This window comes from Xyrauchen texanus, chromosome 7 (assembly GCF_025860055.1).
Source record: "Xyrauchen texanus isolate HMW12.3.18 chromosome 7, RBS_HiC_50CHRs, whole genome shotgun sequence".
NCBI classification, from domain to species: Eukaryota; Metazoa; Chordata; class Actinopteri; order Cypriniformes; family Catostomidae; genus Xyrauchen; species Xyrauchen texanus.
Genome location: NC_068282.1, coordinates 31090341 through 31112877, shown reverse-complemented (window position 1 = coordinate 31112877; position 22537 = coordinate 31090341). Strand labels below are relative to the sequence as shown.

The following is a 22537-nucleotide window of genomic DNA, read 5'->3' as shown; positions in this document are numbered from 1 at the left end:
CAATAAACGTCACTGTAAATTGCAGCAACACCTCCTCCTCGACCCTCCATATGAGGCTCATGTTTATAACAATAACCTGGGGGAGAAGATTAATTTAAACTAATATATTCATCCGGTTTAAGACAAGTTAGAGTGCATCCAAATTATGATCTGTAATAATTACATTTACAATTAGTGCTTTGGTTGAAAAATATCTCATGTTTTGTAGCCCAATCTTTGTGTGATGTTTGTCTTACATTTTTGTTTGTTTGTTATTTTCAAGTATTACCGTAATCAAATTGTTCTAAATTATTTATTGAGTGGTTTGTGTTTGGTAGTTCAGGGAACAGACAGAGCCTCTATGTGATATATAGGTGATACCATCTCTATGTGTTGTAGTTTATGTGACCTGTGTGACATCTCATGGCAGCTTGCAGATGACCAGATTTGTTTGTCTGCTTCCTGCCCTGGGCCCCAGTTAGTCAAATACTTTCACTATTAAGACTATGAGCCAAAATACTAGAGATGAGAGCTGTACCTTCCCTGGAGGGATGGAGTCCATCTCTCTTTAGCAGGTCAGGTCTACCCCAAAAACTCTTCCAATTATCCTGAGGACGAAGAAGGTCGGGATATGGTGAAATTCCTAGATGGGCTCTTTCTAAGTCTGCTTGACACAACAGGCCATAAGCTGGAAATTGGGCAGGCTCACAGGGTCCCGGTTCGGAGATCCGCTGAGTGAGTCAGGCCCTGATCAATTCTGGACAAATTTCTGAAATCATCCAATAAAGATCTTGTGTTTCACGAGGCAAGAAGTAAAAGAAGGCTTTCTAGGAAGAACCACATTATTTTCTTCTTCCTAGACTGTGCGAATTTGACAAGAGAGAACTGTGATTGATTCAAGGAAAGCAAGAAACTATTACATCAATGGAAGGTCGCTTTTGCACTGTTGTTCCCAGCCAAACTGAGAATAGACACTTTGAATAGCTGTACAGTATTTACATGTCCCCAGCAAGCAATGTCCTTAATAAAGTCAGTGGACTGAGTAAGTTATTTTGTGTTCCCTATCACTCCGAATTGGGAGACGGGGGCGTTGAGAAAGCGGGCTTTGTCGGGGTCCTGCATCTCGACCAGGTTCAGCCACAGATGTTATTCCTGGACCACGAGTGTGGGCGCTGTAACCTTCGTGGCCCGGGGGGCGCGATTGGTTGTCGAGCGCAGTTCCTGCAGCACATCAGGATCAGGACTACCCAAGTGCAGATCTTTAAGTGCCTTGGCCTGGTGGATTTTTAGTGGTGCCATGGCATGCAGGGTGGAGACCACTTGGGGCCACTCCTCCGTTGAGGGTAGTGAGAGTGGAGGAGCGAGGAAGCCGGAGAGTTCCAGTCCAGCCCAGTGCTCACGGCAGCCCGGGCAAGCATAGTGGACATCTGCGCGTCAGGCTCAGACTGGACGAGCAAACCCGAAGGTGACAGCCCAGTCGAGTCATCAGCATCAAACGCCGCTGTGACGCTCTCCGATGCAGCAGCAAAATCAACATCCAGCTCGCGGGGTCCAAGGGAGTAAACAGACTGGCCACTTTCCTGAAGTGGTTTTCTCTCGGAGGAAAGAAAGCCGCAACTGCAACGTTGCCATGGTTATGTTCTCATACTGAGAACATGAACCATTCATAAAACGCTGCCTGCGTTTGATTGCAGCCAAGGCACGCGAGACAGCTCTTATGACCGTCAGAAATGGAGAGATATCTGCCGCATCCATGAACTACACAAAGGCGGAAAGACATCTTTAAAAAGAAGCGTCTTTAAAAAGACGTTCAACACCAATGTGTATACACTTTTAGAGAAAATATACTCTTTTACATGTCTATTTGCTCTTTAAGGAAACACTGTCGAAGTGCCCAAGGGCAATGCTGCACTGCCGTGCAGAGAAGAAGAAAGCGCCATAGATCCAACAGCAAATGCTCTATAGAGGTGAGTGGAACAGTAGTGATGTCAGCTTGCTGATCGCACAGCCGCTCGGAATGAACGTTCAAAATGAACAGATGCATGATTCCCTCCCTTTATGCCCGTATGTCTGGGGGAGGGACATGCAAATTCTGTCTGCCAAATTCTCATTGGCCTTTTCTCAAGTTCAGAGGAAACCGAGGCCTTCAAGAAAGTCCCCTAGTGTCGCTTCATTCGACACAACATCAAAGTGAGCTACAGACGAGGAACTACATTTAGCATTAGCCAGCACTTGTAAATTTTATCTGATGTCAGGCGCGTGAGCCCCCGAAATGCATTTAACAATAGTGGCTGGAGTTTCTATTTCCATGTTCCTTACCATAGAATATATTATAACAAGGGCGCTTTCAACATGATTCTCAGTGGGTGAAAAAATAATCACATGTAATGTTCTGACCATTCAGTCCTTCAGCCATGTCTAGTACCACCCTCATGCCCTGATTTTTTGTAGGTGCTTCCCCAGGGGATTTACCAGTGTACACCTGCATATTCCAGGCTTAGCTGGACTCTGCATCTTATGCTGCCCATATTTTGATACCGTATTTGTCTGGTTTGCTTGGTATATAGTGCCTGAAGGGATAGCGGCCACAAAATGCAACCATACATTCATCCACAGTGATGTGGGGGCCTGGTTTGAAAAAAAAAGGGCTAATCACTGGACCCACTTGTCCCATACAACCCGTATTGCTGCGAGTTTGTAACGCTCTCGTCGGCCCTGCCTTGTTTCTCTGTCATCAAAGCATATGACATGGGAGAAAACATCATGGTTACTGTTGTAACCTCCATTATCCGATAGAAGGAACGAGACTGCCTGGTAGAGGGAGCTCTGGCTTGGTTGATCGTGTCTACGACAGCAGGTGGTAGGCCAATTAGATCTTCCGCATCGTCGCAGACGTGGAGTTTCCAGAAGTCTGGGTGTGGATGCCAGAGGGTGCACCGTCCCTGAGAAAGAGGTCCTTCCTCAGGGGAATTCGCAAGGGAGTAGCTGTCACGAGGAGCACGAAATCCGAGAACCAAGTCTGAGTTCCTCGTCCTCCCTGACCTTGCACAGCACCCGTGCAAGAAGGCTCACTGGGGAAAATGTGTACTTGCGCAGCCCCCGGGACCAGCCGTGTGCCAGGCATCTGTCCCGAGGGAAGCTTCCATTAGGGAATACCAGAGCAAGCAGTGGGAGGTCTTTTGGGACGCGAACAGGACTACCTGTGCTTTGCCGAACCGTTCCCAAATCAGCTGGACCAACTGGGGTGAAGCCTCCACTCTCAGCTGAGCAAAACTTATCGTGACAGCGCACCCGTGCTGGGGAGCGGGTGGTATGTGGGGATTTACCCGGCGAAACCGAGCCCGCTGTATGCCCTAAATCGCCTTCATCGCCAGCCCCAATCCCGTAGGAAGGATACGAGGCACGGGGGCGGCTGAAGTGGCTTTCTCAGTGGTTTTGAGGGAAGAAAGCCGCAACCGCAACGTTGCCATGGCTATGTTCTCGCACTGAGAACATGAACCATTCATAAAACGCTGCCTGCTTGTGATCGCAGCCCAGGAACTCGAGGCAGCTCTTATGACCGTCAGAAGTGGAGAGAAATTCAACCGCATCCAGAAACTACACAGGGGTGGAAAAACATCTTTAAAAAGACGCGTCCTGAAAAGAACGTTCAACGCCAGCTGTATTGTCTCTTATAGAGAAATAAACTCTTTTGAAAGTGCTGTCGAAGCGCCGATGGGGCAAAGCTGCACTGCTGTGCAGAGAAGGAGAAAGCCGCTGATATGCGCCGTAGATTCAACAGCATACGCTCATAGAGATGAAGTGAACAACCTTGTGAATAGCAGCTCGTTGATCACACAACCGGTCGGCTCCGAAGAAAATTTCTGAATGGACAGAAGCATTTCCCTCCCTTTGTACCCGTATGTCTGGGCGCGGGACACGCAAATTCTGTCTGCCAATTTCTCATTGGCCTTTTCCCAATTTCAGAGCTGCGTGAGGCTCTCAAGAGTGAACCCTAGTGTTGCTTCTTCTACACAACGTCGAAGTGAGCGACAGACGGGGAACATATATATTTTTAAGTTGTATAAAAAAAGGTCAGTTTTCAATCAAATATCTGCCTATCTCTCACAGAATAAGCTGCTGGATGACAATCAGTCAGGCTTCAAAAGTGGACGCTCCACCGAGACTCTCCTCGCTGAATGTCACTGAGTCAGCTGAATCCAGATCATCTGTACTGATTCTGCTGGACCTTTCTTCAGCCTTTGACACAGTCATCATTAGATCTTACTCTCCACCCTCTCTTCGCTGGGCCTCACTGGAAATTTGCTTGACTGGTTTAATTTCTATCACTCAGGTAGATCCTTTAATGTAGCCTGGAGAGGTGAGGTGTCCAAACCACATTAGCTACTTAGTGGGGTACCTCAGGTTTCGGTACTTGGGCCACTTCTATTCTCTATATACACAACAACACTTGGACCCATCATTCAGGCATATGGTTTCTCTTACCAGTGATATGCTGATGACACGCTACTCTACTTGTCTTTCCAGCCAAGTTAACCCAGCCAAGACCGAACTCCGAACTCTTTTCAGCCAACCCTGCTGTTCATTAGCGGATTTAGGCATGGGTGATTTAACCCATGTAACCCCCCACCCCCTACGGTCAACAACAATATTGGGGGCGTTCTCATTTAGAATCACCACAACCCCCCCCCCCCCAGCCCTGGTCAACAACTTTAGGGCCGTGTTGAAGCGGGTTACGCCCAGGGCACCAAACAAGCAAGAACCACTACTGCTGCTGTTGAACACAACATCACCGTGCAGCTGGGTGCAACTACTGTACAGTAACGCCTTCCAAAACTGTCAGAAATCTAGGGGTAACCATCGATAACAAACAAAATTTCACAGACCTCATCTCAAAGACTACAAGTTCATTTAGATGTACACTCTACAATATCAGGATACAAGATAAGACCCTTCCTCTCTGAACATGCCACACAACTTCTTGTTCATTCACTTGTCATAACTAGACTGGGCTACTTTAAAACTCTCATTGCAGGCCTCCCTGTACAATTAGACCCCTGCAAATGATCCAGAATGCAGCAGCACATATGGTTTTTAATCAACCAAAGAGAGAGCATGTTACACCACTCCTTGTCTCTCTTCACTGGCTGCCGATTGATGCACATATCATGTTTAAGGCTCTGATGCTGGTATACAGAACAGCATACCTAAAATTATTTCTGCAGAGCTACATGACCACTAGAAGCCTGCGGTCGGCTAAGGAACATTGCCTTGTCGTACCAACACAAAGAGGCACCAAAACACTTTCCTGGACTTTTGGCTTCATCATATCACGTTGGTGGAATGACCTTCCCAACTCCATCTGTGAAGCTGAATCACTTTCTGTCTTCAGAAAACGGCTAAAAAAGTTTTTTTCTGTGAGCACTTAACCAGTCACTAAAAATCTTTTTTTTTAATTCTTGTTGAATTTTAATCTGTTTTGAATACTATTCTAATGCTAGTGAAACTTTGTAATATGGCACTTTTCATACCACTGTCTCCTTAAGATGATTCACTTATGTTTTCCTTTTTTGTAAGTCGATTTGGATAAAAGCATCTGCCAAATTAATAAATGTAAATGTATAACTATTAAGTTTGCAAAACTTTTAATTTTGAATTGTGGTCATTGAAGTAGTAATTGCATATTTTAACCAAACTCATTCATTTTAATTGATTGTTTCTGAGAAAACAAGTTATGCATACTCGAGACTTAAGTTTTGAAACTTGTAAAAGGTAACCATTTACCTAAAAAAAATTTAAGTTAGTAGAACTTTCGGTTTACAGTGTTTTTAAATCCTCAAATAATTGGCCCCATTTACATCCATTGTAAGTGCCTTACTTAAAGAAAAGGAAGGTGAATCAAAATAATTTTGTGGTAATCAACACTGTCACAAGGCTTTCGATTGAGCTTAACTTTGAACCTATATTCCCTTCAGCTTTGAATGTGGTATGTACAACAGACTTCAGAACTTTTTTCCAATAAATGGATTCATACTGTGTGCAGCCTCTGGAGCCTCGTTTGACAGTCACTGAAAAATTAGAAAATAGGATTGTAATTTATAACTGCCATTATACCTAGTTCTAGTAACTTGTCCAAATTGACTTCATTTAACATGATATAAACATGTACTGTAGACCAAACAAGAAGGTTTAAATGTAAGAGAACATAATTGATTATAGTTATATGAACACCATTCATTCATGTAAATCGAACACCATTCATTCAAGTTAAACAAAAAACATTAATTCTCGTTAAGTTATAACTGTGCATGCATGCATGTATGCCCTTTATTGGTGGATTTGTTGCTGTTCTTTTTTTCTTCAGATTTTCAGATTTGTCTGGGTAGAAGTGAAGTTTAAACCTAAGGCATGAAAGTAAAAGTTCAAATTTCTCACTTGGCTGGATCTAAATATATCTCAGCCGAGTGTGATCCGCCCCCACATTTATGGGGACAGGATGTGTGTCAAGTCCTGTTATCTGCCTTCTCTGTAAGAGAGAGCGGGCCAAGTGAACGACAGGAAACCTGTGGTTCAGCTCGCTGTGCTGATACAGCGCTCTTGACCCTGTTTCTCTAAACATGCCTTTTTGTACAGTAACAGGGGCTTAATCTTTGCATGCTGCTTTTGCCATTCGGCTGCACAAGGCTTAGCTCTGCAGAAACATATTTGCATATGTGTCACATTGTTGGGCTGGATATGAGAAAGTTCACAGTGAACTTATCCAATTTTAGGTTCAGGGTGTTGGTACTAACATGTATGATAAATTAAGCACTCTTATTCAGAGGACTTTCTCTCCAGTTTGTCCACACACCCACATTGTGCACCCTTTTTACACGTTAGCCACTCTTCCTCCCCTAATCCTCCTCCTAACTTTCCTCTGCCATGCCTCTATCTCTTACTCTTTCTCTGTTTCTCGTACCTCCCTTACTTTCACTCAGACTCGTCAAAGTTGCAGTTGTCCTCAGTGACTGCCACAGCAGTTAGAGGAAGTGTTACTCATTGTTCAGCTCTCACTCTGACTGGCTGGCTAGCTCAGGTTTTTGTACATATCCCATATGATGTAGTCCATTCATTTTCTTACAAGGACAAAAGAAAGTAAGTGATCTCCTTTTTGTTGGACTTATGTTTTAAGTACTCTTGACCTTAACTGGCAGTTGATGCATGATTTAATTAGCCCGTTAAATGTTATTTTTAGTTCAATACTGAGAAACCGAGTTATCGGAAAGTTGTATAATTGTGAGCCGTGCCGGTCACTAAAAAGGACCCTTTGTTCAATTCCAGTTATTTCTGCTGCATGTTATTAGCACTTGTTCCGGTTTTACACTTTGATAGCTATCTAAAGAACTGGGACTTAACATCACATGATTGTTTTTTCCAGTCCTTCTCCATTTCCTCTCCTAAATGTTTTTTTCTGGAAGTGGATTCTGTTGTAACTTGTTTTTATTTTAAAGTGTCTAGGCATAAAGTAGAGTGATTACATTGCTAGTCAGTTATGAACCATGTTGGAGAGATTGAAATGAAGGTAATGGAAAGTTTTCTTGTGTAATCAGAGGTGGGTAAAGGTGCACCTGAGGCAGTTAGCTAGTATTGAATGTGAGTGTGTGGTATTTCACAGCTTTAGTAATCAATTAAAGAGTGTATGTGATCATGTAATCCAAATATATCAAACTTGACTACCTTTTGCTGTCTCTGTGATTTTTAATCTGAAATATTGATGTGCTATACAAAAATGTAAGAATCGTGAAGTGGAAAATGGAAGAATGAGTCACGTTAATATAACCATCATCTTGATGAAGTTGAACCATGCATTGGATTTACTAATAAATCTGTGTAATGTTCCATCCATCTGCGGTTTAATGTTCTCTCACCATAAGCAGAGGGTTTGCTGATGCATCTCAGGATTGTAATGAAATTAATAATATGTCATATAATACGTGGTATTTTCTTTCTGTCAACAGTGGGTACAGAGGTGATTATTTCTCATTACCTCATTATGAGTTGAGGGACCAAGGAACCGTATGGCTTTCTGGAAAAATTCTAGCAGTATTAACATGATGGACAAAGGAGGTACTGACTGCACTCATGAGAGAGAGAGAGAGAGAGAGAGAGAGAGAGAGAGAGAGAGAGAGATACTCATAGTATATTATAAATAAAGTAGGGTGCTTTTTGACAAATCAGGTTTTGAATTTTTTATTTTCTGCTCATTAGTCTTGAAATGTCTCTCAGATTGTGCAGTCACACTGTTTTTGATAGCATTTTAAATTACGTTGTCTTTTTAAAATCAGAATTTGATGCCATTGAATCCGAAATAAACCGCAGCCTGCTAACCATTCTGAGAGAAACAGACTCTGAGCAACCAGGTGTTAACAAAGGTATGGTACACACTAACAGATCACACACACCTAAAGAGCATACAACTGAATACCAAACTTAACCCAGATATAGTAGATTGCTTCTGTACATGCCTCAGTGATGTAACATCTGATAACCAGTGTGCCAGTGTGTTTGTTCTTGATTTTTGTGTTTCTAAACCACTGCTCTCACAAATTTCAGGGTGTACCACACATAGATTATCTTCTGCCAATCAAAGTTTGTCAAGATTCCTGCCTACATAGAAATAGCAGTCCTTGTTTATTTCTATATATGTCTACTGCCTTACAGTGAAAAGAGCTGAACCAGCTTTTTTATTGGGTGACCTAGAATCCCTTTTAAAAATGTACACATTCCTTTGAAACCACATTTGAAGAAAATTGTGGACACATCCTTCTGATAAACATGTTTGGCTAGGCCTCTTAATTACAGTAAAGACAAATCTTAATGTTTCTATTCCAAATTTATGACAACAGATTGGAAAGGGCCCTTTTTGGGTCAGTGATGACAATGCAACTGTGCACAACGTAAGGGTCCATAAAGAAATTATTATTAAGTATGGTATTGAAAAACTTACTGGCCTGCACAAACACAGACATGAACTTCACTGAACACTGACTGCGAGCCAATACCCATGTAACCCGCACAAGAAGAGACAGTCACAATGTCGAATACAAAACAGCTTTATTAAACACAAAGCGTGCAAAGTACAAAAAAGGGCAAATCCAGTGAAGAGGCGTCAAAGGGGAGCGTGATGTCGGAGCCGGGGAATCAGAATAGAAGGAAGGGGCAAATCCGGGAGAGTGGTCAACGAGAGCGGGAGGTCGAAGCCGGGAAAACAGTTAACAACTATGGCGTAGAACAAGACGGGACTAGCGGGATCAACGACAGGGGAACAAGGGGAGCTGGCAACCTAAGGGGTAAACAAGAGGAGTTCAAAACTAGGCGAGACTAGCGGGGGGCAAGGACACGGGAAACTAAATACAATAACCAAGCGGGAGACGAATGTGCTGTGATATTTATAGAGACGAGTGCAGGTGTAAACAATGACAGGTGATAGGGACGAGTGCAGGTGTATACAATGAACAGGAGTGCAGATGACGCGAGTGCAGGTGTGCATAATGTTCTGGCGATAGAAGTGGGCATGTGAGCCCGAGGGGGGGAGATAGTGTACGAGCATGTGAGCTCGTAGGAGTAAAACGAGCGTGCAAGCTCGAGCGAGCAAAACGAGCGTAGAAGCTCGAGGGGGCGGAGCGAGGGAGCGGGAAGCGAGCGAGTATGCTCGCGGAGTGTGTGTGTGTGCTCGGTGAAGCCGAGCGTGCGCGTGAGCTGGACGAAGGGGAGCGCGTGTGCGTGCTCGAGGAAGCGGGGATTGGGCAGAGGAGCGGGGTTCGTGACAACCCATAACCCAACATTAATGCCTTACCTCTCAGATACTCATGTCTGAATGGGAGCAATTGCTCGCAGCTATGATCCAACATCTATTTGAAAGCCTTTTCAGAAGAGTGGAAGCTGTTATAATAGTAAAGGGATGACCAACTCTGTATTAATGCTAATGGATTTGAAATGACATGCTCAACAAGCACACGTAAGTGTGAAGTATGACTACATACTTTTGACAACATAGCGAAACTTTTCTGTGTGTAATTATATGATTACCTCATAATTACCTCATGGTGTGAGTTCTTATTTAAATAAAACATCAAAAGGAACACTTAGTATAGGATATGGCTTTTAAAATAATGTTGCTTAAATACCAAACCACAATTTACATTCTTATATGTAGTGTCTTCTGTCATCATGCCAACACTGCTTTTTCTGCATGGATACCATAGAACAACATTTGCAAACAAGGCAAACAACATTCTCGCAAGCATGGCAGAACATCACTTACAGACTCTGTGTTCTCCTATAGCCCTTACAACAAATCTAGAGTTCTGGCAAACTAGCCTCTAACTTGCCACAAATTTGCTACTCATTATGTTCACATGCAAATTAAATTGTGATTCGCCACAAATGTTTGACAGAATTTGCAGCTCTTGTTCTACAGTAAACCTTTGGCAACAATGGACAAGTTTGCCGCAAAGCTCATTTGTATGTAAAAATAATCAGTGGTGAATTGGCGGCATGTTTACAGCAAATTTGCCATGAACTCTTGAGATTTGTAAGGTTGTATGTCTGTATTTAAAAATTGGGTGAAAGCTTCAAGCTACACTAGAAATAGGGGAGACCGAGGCTGGTTGTTAAACAGGGAAGTTGTCACAAGGGCTATGTATCTCAGTAACTCCAAGGTTTTTAGTTAAATGTCAGAATACACAATTGTGTGTTTTCTCCAGCAGCGTTTTTGTATGTTAATTTTAAAAACACGTTCAAAACCCTCTTAAACTAGAGTTTTTGTGAACACCATGTTGTCACAAAAGGCCAACATGTGTTCATTTAACCTTTAGATTTTTTTTCTGGCAATAAGAGTGAAAATGTGTATTAGTTTTTTAATCCAAGACTTTGAAGTATATGGCTATACATGACTTGACTTGAAGGTATGCTTAACTTTCAAAAACAAACCTACCGTGACAATTAGCTCCCCTACGAGAAACATTTTATTATTCTGATCTCAGTTCTCAGCCTGGTTTTTGATGTTAGTTTGTACTGTATTAAGAGTTGTTTATGGCTGTTTTCCTGCAGGAATGCTGAGATGGACGTTACATAAGAAGGTGCAGGACAGTTCTCTCAGAAGACTGGCTCTGGTGAAGATGGCCATCAAGGAACTAGAGAGAGTGAGTCATCAGTTTCTAAGACAAAGTGTTGGTTGAAATGTTTCAGACAATAGGAGTGTCTTGACGCAATAGTTCTAGCATGTCCAGTGAAGGTTAAATGATACTCTTGAATAAATAACAATAGTGTTTACTTTGGCATAATAGGTTACTGTATGTTACCTCCTTGGCACATTAAGAATGTGATGATCTGTCACTCCCAGTACTGTAATATGAGTAAAGAGTAGATTAATCATCTCATAATTAACAATGATTCAGTAACACAGATATGTCCAATGGCAACTGTAGTGTTAAGTGGCTACTTTATCCAACCTTTAAAAATTACTTTTGTTGGTGTAACCTAATGTAGTTTTTACTGCACATTTTTAGGTTATCTGACAAAAACAACCGCACTGTTAAAACTGTATACATGGAAGATGATATCATAAAAAGCTATTTCTACCTGACCTGACTTTGAAAACCTTACTTTCATTGGTGTAACTCAATATAGTCAGGTTGATTTAGTCATATGAAATAATATTTTGACTTCAAAAATCAGTTCATTTAGAAGTACAAGTTATGTGCCAAAACCTTTTTACTGCGTATTAGATTTATATCAATGAGCGAATGAATGGATGGATATATGATACACATGATTTACTTTATATTTACTGTATATAATGTTTCTTATCTAGGCTGAAAGATTTGACTGCAAGAAACACCTCATTCCTTTACTTAATACACTCATCTATACAGTTATACAGGTAACAGAGAGAAGGGATACTTTTACATCTTTCACATGCCTTTTTAAATTAAATTAAAAAAAATTTATATATTGATACTGACCAACTCTTTTCTTATTTGTGTTTTTCTATATATTAAATTGCCCTATATTCAACACTTTCTTAAGCAAAATAGAAGTGACATATAGAGTCTGTGGGTTTGTTCACGTGTGTATTTCTATACAGACAGTATACATGCCTGATGACCTCTACAAAAGAGTATATGACTTCTGCAAGAGGTTGTTGACATTGCCTCAGCCTTTCTGCACTGTGGGCCTCAGTTATGCTGGGCAAATGAAATCAGAACGGTTCACTCCAGGTAAATGACCTCTTCCTGTCTTCTAACACAATATAACAAACCTCATCATATCTGTTTTCCTCATGCCTTCTAGTCAAGGAAAAAAAACGTATCATTGGATCTTGTTTCTCATAGGTCTTTTATATCAGAAAAGGATAATTGCAGAACAAAATCTAAAAAATGAACATTATCCTCATCAGGAGAGGTGAGTCCAGAGACTTGCACATGCACCCTCACTTTTAACATGGACTTTATCTGTTTATTTGTAAGCAGTCTGCAAACAGGGTTTACACAGTAATGAACAACTTTGTTTTAAAGGCCTGGAAAATTTATAGAAATAAATTCAATGTTACAAGTAATTGAAAACTCACAAAAAATGCTATAGTGACTATATATTTCTTGTTAAGCTTAGTTCTAAAATATTTCATTGGCACAATATTTAATCAAGTAAGACTTGCTTGCAAGCCATAGTGATGCCCAATTTATGAGCAAATTGTCAGTTCTATTAAACAAATTGATTGAAATGGTCACAAATTGTTAAAAATGATCAATTAGCGAATCTTAAGTGATTTTTACAAATTCATATCATCAGTAATCTCAAACAACCGTAATATTAATTAAAAAGGCATGAAACTTCAATACTTTAATGCCTGGACCTGCTGTTCAATCTTTTGCGTGTGAGCTACCATCACACATGTGCTAATATAGTTCATAGGCAACTATAGTACTTGCTTTTTTTTTTGGGCATATATTTTTACTTTACTGACACGGTTATATAACAAAGTTGAGTTTTGTGATTACTCATTGTTGAAACCTATCCTACCAGATTTTTCATTTTTAGAATGCTGGAGTTTCCTACATCATCACTAAAGCTGTAAACACAACAAAGCTGTGAATGAGAACAATGAAACATTGCAGTCACGGCTTGTTATGAAATTAACTAATATTGTGTTTACAAATGATTAACGCACTGTTATGAGGTAACAATACAAGGCAGAAAGCCAGAACTTTGAAATTGTTATTTGTTAGATCAACAGTTAAAATGTATTCCCTCATGCCCCCAAAATATTTAAACAACTGTTATCATTATGGCTTGAACTAAGTTGCTGAGTGCTTTGCACTGATAATAAATGTGCTCCAGTCTAATGTCTAATGCATATTGTGAGGTTAATGTGGTTGCTGAAGTCAGCAGGAAGCTTTATCAAGTAAACCTCATGTCAGCCCATTCAGAAATGAATCAGAATCTTTCTTCCACTGTGTAACTCACAGTGTGTTCTGTGTGCAGGGTGTTTGTTTTTGCAGATCCTGCAGTGTTATCTGAGTCTCTGAGCACTGTTCTGAAGGCTGACATCGAGGCTCAAGGAATGTCCCGGAACCCGTTGAGCCTTATGCGTTGTGTAGTGCAGCATAGACTTCAAGCAATGCTGGGAGAGAAGTGTCATGGACCCTCCCTCACTGAGGCACTGCAGGTCAGTGCTGCAAAATAGAAAAGCTAGGGAGAAGACCTCCAGATCAAGGGTGGCTCCTGTCCCCGCTGAAAGGCCCATATTAGATTAGCATGAATATACATACTGGTTCATACTAGTTTATGCTGGTTTCATGCTGGTCTAGCTGGTTTACCAACATTGCCGTGATGTTAACAAATCTTAGTCAGCAGTTTTGGTCAGCAAATATGGATGTGTAAAGTTAAAGGATTCAAAGTTAAAGGATTCAAAATAGTTAAATTAAATTCTGTCATCATTTACTCACCCTCATGTTGTCCCAAACCCATATGACTTTCTCTCTTCCATGGAACAAAAAGGAGAAATTTTAAAGAATGTATGAGTCATTTGTTTCCATGTAATTTCAATGAAAGGTACCAAAGGTTTCAAGCTTTAAAAAAGGTTGCAAAAGCACCATATAAGTGGTCTGTCCAGTGCTTTGAAGTCATACAACAGATTTGTAAGAGGAACAGACCAAATTTACAGTAAATTGGTATTCACTGATAATATAACTCTATATACGTAAGACTGTTAACTGTATCAGAAAGAGCTTTATTGTGAAGTATTTTTCAACATACAAGGAATTTCTCTTTGTGACAGAAGCTTCCAGTGCACAAAAAAAACAAGACAGAGAGAGAAAAGAAATAAGCAAATAGAAATATAAGTATATATAAGACAAAAATATACCTATAGTATGTACAAATACGAATCTGTTATATAAAGTGCAAGGGAATGTAATGCAGAAGAGGTAGGATATGTTAAATAATATAACTGACTAGGCTGTGTATTGCATGTAATTATAGTTAACTGTTCATGAGATGGACAGCCTGAGGGAAAAAACATTTTCTTGTGCCTGACAGTTCTGGTGCTCAGTGCTCTGTAGCGTCGGCCAGAAGGCAACAGTTCAAAAAGGTAGTGGGCTAGGTTAGTGGGGTCTAGAGTGATTTTACCAGCCCTTTTCCTTACTCTGGAAGTGTACAGTTCTTGATGGGAGGGCAAGGGGCAACCAATAGCAGCTCAGCAGTCCGAACTGTCCTTTGTAGTCTTCTGATGTCCGGACAGTTACTGAAGTGCAGAGAACAGACTCAATGACTGCTGTGTAGAACTGGATTAGCAGGGCCTGTGGCAGGTGGAACATCCTTAGCTGGCAAATGAAGTACAACCTCTGCTGGGACTTTTCACATTGGAGTCAATGTGGGTCTCCCAAATCAGGTCCCGTGAGATGGAAGTGCCCAGTAACCTGAATGACTCCACTGCTGCCACAGTGCTGTTTAGAATGGTGAGCGAGGTCAATGTTGGTGTGTTCTTCCTAAAGTCCACAATCATCTCCACTGTTTTGAGTGTGTTGAGCTCCAGGTTGTTACAGTATGACTGCACCAGTGAGCCAGCCGTTCAAGCTCCCTTCTGCAGATTCATCAGGCCGATGACAGTAGTGTCATCTGCAAACTTAAGGAGCTTGACAGAGGGGTCCTTGGTGGTGCAGTCATTGGTATACAGGGTGAAGAGTAATGGGGACAGCACACAACCCTGGGAGAACCAGTGCTAATCGTACATGTGCTGGAAGTGAATTTCTCCAGTCTCACTAGCTGCTGCCTGTTCGTCAGGAAGCTGGTGATCCACTGACAGATAGACATGGGAACAGAGAGCTGTGTTAATTTATTCCATAGGAGAGCTGGGATGATGGTGTTGAAAGCCGAACTGAAGTTCGCAAAAAGGATCCTTATGTCCCTGGTCTGTCCAGATGTTGCAGGATATGAGGCAATCCCTTGTTGACTGCATCATCCACAGATCTGTTTGCACTATAAGCAAATTGAAGGGAATCTAGAAAGGGTCCTTTGATGACCTTCTGTTGGGCCAAGTCTCTCAAATGACTTCATGACCACATACGTCAGAGCGACGGGTCTGTAGTCTTTAAATCTTTGATCTTGGGTTTCTTTGGGACAGGGATGTTAATGGAGCAGTAGGGAACTTCACACTGCTCCAGTGTTCTGTTGAAGATCTGTGTGAAAATCATGAACATTACTGTAAGCTAATGAGAACTGAATCAATCTGATTTATTTACAAATCATTCAAACTGGTTTTCCAATCCAGATCAACTGATTCATTGAAATAGTCCAACTATATATAATGATTTGTTCTTGAATTTGAACATTTGATCCAAGGAGAGCTATAGTGGATGTCAAGATTTTCAATGAATAATAGAGTAAATTTTTATTTGTTGCTCACACAATGCTATTGCATGAATTCAGTAGGTTTAAATATTTACTTTTATGACATTTTTGTTGGTGATTTTGCATCCATTCTGAAGCCTGACAGATTCTTTGCCCATTCTTTGTAATTGCACAGAAACACTGTAATTGATAGTACATTCTTCAGAATTCATCCTTTTGATTTTCACGGAAGAAAGTCATATGCATTTGGAGTGACATAGGGGTGAGTAAACAATGACAGAATTTTTATTTTTGGTTTCACTGCCTTTTTAAGAAATCTGGTGGGACACCAGTAAATGACTAGTCAAATAACAATAATAATACAAATACAAATAAATGTCCAACTTAGTTAGCTGCTATTTGAGTACAGTCAAAATCAGTGAAGCCAAGTGCAGGGGATAGATTTATTGCATGAACCTCAGTATACATATGTAATTTGTATTGTGTGACTATCCAATATACAATAATTGAGAAGTTTCTTCAGTGCAGGTCAGTGTCTATCTACCTTCGCCCACACGTTTAGCTGCCCACAGTTTATTTTCAGAGTAAATGAGCAGGACAAAGCAAAATTCATGTTAACTGAACAGGACATCCCCAGAATGTGTCTGTCTGGGGTTGAGACACATGTGTATGTTTGCATGTGTGCTTCTGTGCATATATTTGATTGTGCGTGTATGGGTCTGTTTCTGTAGGTGTTTGATTTTGTTGTGTCTGACTATCTGCCTGTGTATATAACAGGACTTGGACCAGGATGTAGAATCGTACTTCAATGAAGTACTCTCAACAGTAGAACTGGGCACAGACAGTAGCAGTGGTGAACAGGGTCACATCAGAAAGAAACTACAACAGTTATACACTCAGATCCTCCACAACACTGGCAAAGGTACACTACAAGCCTTTCCATTCTACACTGAAAAAAAGTGCTTCATGTCGTAACATTAATATGAACTGTATTAAGTAAAAAATGATTTAACATCACTGAATCAATGTTAAAACATTAGGTTATATCAACACATTTGAACTTTAATGATCAAGTAGAAATAGCTCCTTACGGTAGCAATTTCAGGTTACCTATTTTTACAGTCTATTCTATTCTACACTGAAACATTTTACCCCAAAATGTGCTTATTTAAGTCATAAATGTTATACCTGATAGTAGGTTACACCAACAAATCCAGGGATGTTCTGATACTGATACTAGTATCGGAATTGGGTCAGATACCAAGCACATGTACTTGTACTAGTGCTTGTAAAAATGCTCTGATACCAAAAACTGATACTATCTGACAAACAAATGTTTATTTAATTTAATAGCAGCCATTTACAGATTAATAATCACATGGGGTCATGTAGTGACCTGCTTTTCCGGAATTGAGAAGCTACCGTCAAAACACACAGAAACGAAAAGGCTTCAAAATGAATGCTTCTGCCAAAATAAAAGCTCAGTTTAAATGCATAAAAGGAAATTTATCACTACTGTAAAGTTATGTAATAGTCAATATTCATACTTATGTAATACTTCTACTACTACTATTAATAATAGTAATAATAATAATTATAAACCAATAGTAATTGTATTATATTTGAGCAATATCTCACATCTGTGATGCTGTTACGCAGCGCTTTATTTGACAAATATAAATCCAATGTTGTATTTTGGATTGCGCTGTGAGGTTCTGTATAAAAGCACTTCATTTGATAAGTCATTCAATATTATGTTGAAAATGTATTGTTCTATTTACAGTACATTTAGTAAAGTTTTAATGAATTAATTTCAATAAACAGAGGACCCATTTATACCCTCAAGACTGTTTTAAAGTTTGAAAAAAATCTGTATTGTGTTATATCATTAAATATTAATATTACAAAATTTTTATGAAAAGGTACATTTTGGTATTTAGAATTCAAAAACATCTGTATCGGCAATGGCATTGGCAAGTACCGAAAAGTAAGCATCGGTACTTGTACTAGATCTAAATTATTTTATCTGGACATCCCTTTACAAAACTAATGATAAGGGTTAGATCAGATAAACATAGCTTCTTAAGGTAACAATTGCATTTAACCACTTTTTATAGTTTATTCTGTATTAACAGTCTCTCTATCTCACTACCAACATACAAACTATTGGTCTAACTCCATTTGTACCAAAATAACATATCTTCTCTAATAAAAGAACTGGATATTTTGAATTTTCCTCCTTTTTTGACATCAGACATGGAACCAGATCAGGAAGCAGGATTTGTTTGTGGTGTCATTGCGACTGTTTTGGTTTTCAGGTCTATTGTCCTGCGGCTCATTGTGCAATATTCCACTTCCCAATCCGGAGATGAGTTTCCACTTGTGGTGGGAGGAGGAGGAGATCTGTGAGTTTTACTCAAAATATTACATTACATTACAAATGCAATTTACACAAAACAATTATTTGAATACACATCTTCTGTGATGAACATGTTTTGTAATACTGAGTTCCAAGTCATTTTAATATTTTCTTGAGCTCAACGTAATTTATTTTTATGTGGTATAATTGTCCAGAGACAGTAAAAAAACAAAAAAAAACAATTCTAGCTGAAAAAATAAATGTTGGCATGAGTAGTGCAGAATAATATTTTATTATTATTTCTTAAAAAAAATAAGCAATGAAACAATTTGTTTTTCAATATGAATATTATTTTTTATAAATTGTCCAACAAATCAAAATTATGAGGGTAATCACGTGACCAACATGTGGGTAGCCAAAGGTTCAAACCAGGTGCCGATCAGTCTGTGGAGCACTATATATAAGTATATTAAACACACCTAATTTCTTTGAGGTGAAAGGCAAGTATTTTAATAATTTTACTTGATGGTGATACCACATTAAATTGTTAAAGTCATTAAAAACTATTTTTTTGTAAAAAAAAATGCTATAAAAAAAAATCTTAAAAAATATATATTTTTTTAGGGGTCCAAGCACAAAAGGTGCTGGAACCCTATTGTATTTGTTCCGATTTTTATTTTATTATATTATTTTTTATTATTGGACCAAGTACAGAAAAATTAAATAAAACAAGCTTATTTTGCATTAATTTCCAATAGTTCGCCTTATGGCCTGCTGCCATTTTAAAATTTGTTCTGAAACTACTTTAGCGAATTGCTTCTAGGCTGTTCATCTGGTCAGAACCAAACCGATCTGTATGTAAATGTAGAGCGGAGGAGGGCGGGGCCGGGCTGGAACAACGCACGCCCGGTCCCCAATCAGCTTGATGGGGGCACGTGAGGGATAAAGGCGGCTGGTGACGACGGTTCAAGAGAGAGAATTACAGGCAGCTGCTCTGTGTGTTTTCCATTCAGCTTATTATTAAAACTATTATTTATATTGTCAAGCCGGTTCTCGCCTCCTCCTTTCCCTTATACCTGCTTTACATTGGTGCCGAAACCCGGTAAGGAGGAGAGATGCCCGTTGCGGAGTACACGACACAGTCGTCCACCCAGGGGAGCGCTGCTGCCATCCGCCAGGGAACGGAGTAGCCCGACCGCCCGGATGCGGGGAACAGCCGCCGTCCGCGAGGCGAGTAGGGACTGGACTCCCCGACCGCCTGGAGCGATGTAGCCGCTGCCAGGGGCGGAGGAGCGTCCCCACATGACACCGGGAACGCGGAGGGGCGTTCTGTCCATCGGGGGTCATAGGTCTGTCTCTGGTCTGCCTGGGGAGGAGCGGCTGCCGTCCGCCTGAGAGGGTGGAGGAGTGATCGTGAACCACGCGATGGTGCATCAGAGAACCGGTGAGTGAGTGTTTTTCCCTCTCTCTCTCTCTCTCTCTCTCTCTCTCTCTGTTGCTCCGTGTTGGCCTTTGTCCTTCGCCTATTTTGTTTCTTGTTGTTTTTAACTGCCTGCCTCCTCCCAGGTTGAGCAAGGCGGGGATGACCCGCCAGCAGGAGTGTAGAGCTGAGGAGGGCGGGGCGGGGCTGGAACAACGCACGCCCGGTCCCCAATCAGCCTGATGGGGGCGCGTGATGGATAAAGGCTGCTGGTGTCGATGGTTAGAGAGAGAGAGAATTACAGGCAGCTGCTCTGTGTGTTTATGTTTGTGTGTTTTCCATTCAGTTAATTAGTAAAAATATTATTTATATTGTCTCGCCTCCTCCTATCCCTTATACCCGCTTTACAGTTATTTGATACCGGGAGGAACATGGCAAAATTTTGATTCTAAGGGCCAAAAACAGGCTGACGATTTAAAAATTTGTCTCTGCTTTTACGTAAATGGATATAACTCTTAAATGGAATATGAGATATTTTAACCAATTTTGACACGCCGTGTGTTCTAAATGAGCTAAATTTTAGAACACACAGAAAAAGTTGCTGGGCTTGGTCACTTGGTGGCGCTGTAACAGGAAACAACATGATGTGGATGTAACTACAGAACCTTTGGTCCAATTGACTTCAAAATTTGGAGTTGTCATCATTGACCATGAGGACAGTTGTGTATATATATATATATACACTCACCTAAAGGATTATTAGGAACACCTGTTCAATTTCTCATTAATGCAATTATCTAATCAACCAATCACATGGCAGTTGCTTCAATGCATTTAGGGGTGTGGTCCTGGTCAAGACAATCTCCTGAACTCCAAACTGAATGTCAGAATGGGAAAGAAAGGTGATTTAAGCAATTTTGAGCGTGGCATGGTTGTTGGTGCCAGACGGGCCAGTCTGAGTATTTCACAATCTGCTCAGTTACTGGGATTTTCACGCACAACCATTTCTAGGGTTTACAAAGAATGGTGTGAAAAGGGAAAAACATCCAGTATGCGGCAGTCCTGTGGGCGAAATGCCTTGTTGATGCTAGAGGTCAGAGGAGAATGGGCAGACAGATTCAAGCTGATAGAAGAGCAACTTTGCCTGAAATAACCACTCGTTACAACCGAGGTATGCAGCAAAGCATTTGTGATGCCACAACACGCACAACCTTGAGGCGGATGGGCTACAACAGCAGAAGACCCCACCGGGTACCACTCATCTCCACTACAAATAGGAAAAAGAGGCTACAATTTGCAAGAGCTCACCAAAATTGGACAGTTGAAGACTGTAAAAATGTTGCCTGGTCTGATGAGTCTCGATTTCTGTTGAGACATTCAGATGGTAGAGTCAGAATTTGGCGTAAACAGAATGAGAACATGGATCCATCATGCCTTGTTACCACTGTGCAAGCTGGTGGTGGTGGTGTAATGGTGTGGGGGATGTTTTCTTGGCACACTTTAGGCCCCTTAGTGCCAATTGGGCATCGTTTAAATGCCACGGCCTACCTGAGCATTGTTTCTGACCATGTACATCCCTTTATGGCCACCATGTACCCGTCCTCTGATGGCTACTTCCAGCAGGATAATGCACCATGTCACAAAGCTCGAATCATTTCAAATTGGTTTCTTGAACATGACAATGAGTTCACTGTACTAAAATGGCCCCCACAGTCACCAGATCTCAACCCAATAGAGCATCTTTGGGATGTGGTGGAACGGGAGCTTCGTGCCCCACAAATCTCCATCAACTGCAAGATGCTATCCTATCACTATGGGCCAACATTTCTAAAGAATGCTTTCAGCACCTTGTTGAATCAATGCCACGTAGAATTAAGACAGTTCTGAAGGCGAAAGGGGGTCAAACACAGTATTAGTATGGTGTTCCTAATAATCTTTAGGTGAGTGTATATATACACACACACACACAACACACACACAATCATGGCGGAAAATTTGCCAATCATCAACTAATTTGATGGTGAGCATGCCAAACAAGGCTGTATCTTGGTTATGCTTTGGCATATTACAGGACTTGGTGCATGTGATAGCTATCATACCCTGATGTAGAGGTCTTCATGGGTCCACCTGAACCCGAGGACCCAGGACCCGACCCGACATGAACTGAAGTGCATTATTGGCATCGGCACAATTTTTGAGATATTGTGGTTGGAGTTCGTTCACTTCGTATATCTAAAATCTATGATCAGACTCGTCTCAGAGCACAGATGACAGCAAATTAGGGATGCTAACGTCAGTGGCTGTGGCACTGAATGAGCAATCGTTGTTATAGTTCAGGGGTCGAGAACATGTTGCTCTTTGTTAAAAAACACATGATTGTTTAAAACTTTCTAGAGATACTTTTCCAACAGAAAGTGTGGGTGCGATTGCAAAGTTTGAAGTCATCGACACTGTTTTGGTTTCCTTTCTCATGAATTTTACAGCCTGCTTCTGGTGAACAAGGTTTGAAATGAACACCCGCCATATGCAGATTTTTCATGCCGAGAATTTTGCTGATGTACCAGCTACTATGGAAGGCGACCTGAAAGACTTGTTGGAGAGATATATAACAAGAAATTAGACACAAAGACGCGCGTTTGGCGCAACGTGATTATATTTTGAAGAACAGACAAAAGAAAAGCCGTCAATACTCGTGTCTGATTATGAGGCATGAAACGGGACCTTGTCTCGTGAAACAAGCGCATGTAAAGAATTATCACTCCTTTTTCTACGTTTCTTTCAACTGAAAATGGTTTGCAAGACTAATTTAGTCTATGAGAATGCTGCAAATGATCTCCGATCATCTCGTGAGGTACTGCGAGTTTAGTTCGCTTTTACACATTGTGAAC

The 22537-nt window shown here is 40.8% G+C and overlaps 1 protein-coding gene across 4 annotated transcripts in view; it reads left to right on the top strand.

The window, feature by feature from the left end:
* LOC127646944 (phosphoinositide 3-kinase regulatory subunit 6-like) overlaps positions 1 to 22537 on the top strand; it is a 50871-nt gene that overhangs the window by 4688 nt on the left and 23646 nt on the right. For 3 of the 4 annotated variants that reach the window (XR_007970983.1, XM_052130936.1, XM_052130934.1), the window contains exons 1-10: positions 6988 to 7113; positions 7977 to 8085; positions 8304 to 8390; positions 11071 to 11162; positions 11834 to 11902; positions 12107 to 12239; positions 12354 to 12423; positions 13504 to 13687; positions 16648 to 16792; positions 18189 to 18275. Coding sequence is in view for 3 of the 4 variants with exons in the window: in XM_052130936.1 (XP_051986896.1) it covers positions 8037 to 8085; positions 8304 to 8390; positions 11071 to 11162; positions 11834 to 11902; positions 12107 to 12239; positions 12354 to 12423; positions 13504 to 13687; positions 16648 to 16792; positions 18189 to 18275 (916 nt within the window). In the remaining variant the exon portion in view is untranslated. Of the gene's footprint in view, positions 1 to 6987; positions 7114 to 7976; positions 8086 to 8303; positions 8391 to 11070; positions 11163 to 11833; positions 11903 to 12106; positions 12240 to 12353; positions 12424 to 13503; positions 13688 to 16647; positions 16793 to 18188; positions 18276 to 22537 lie in introns of those variants that run through there. The other variant, XM_052130935.1, reaches the window with a different exon arrangement.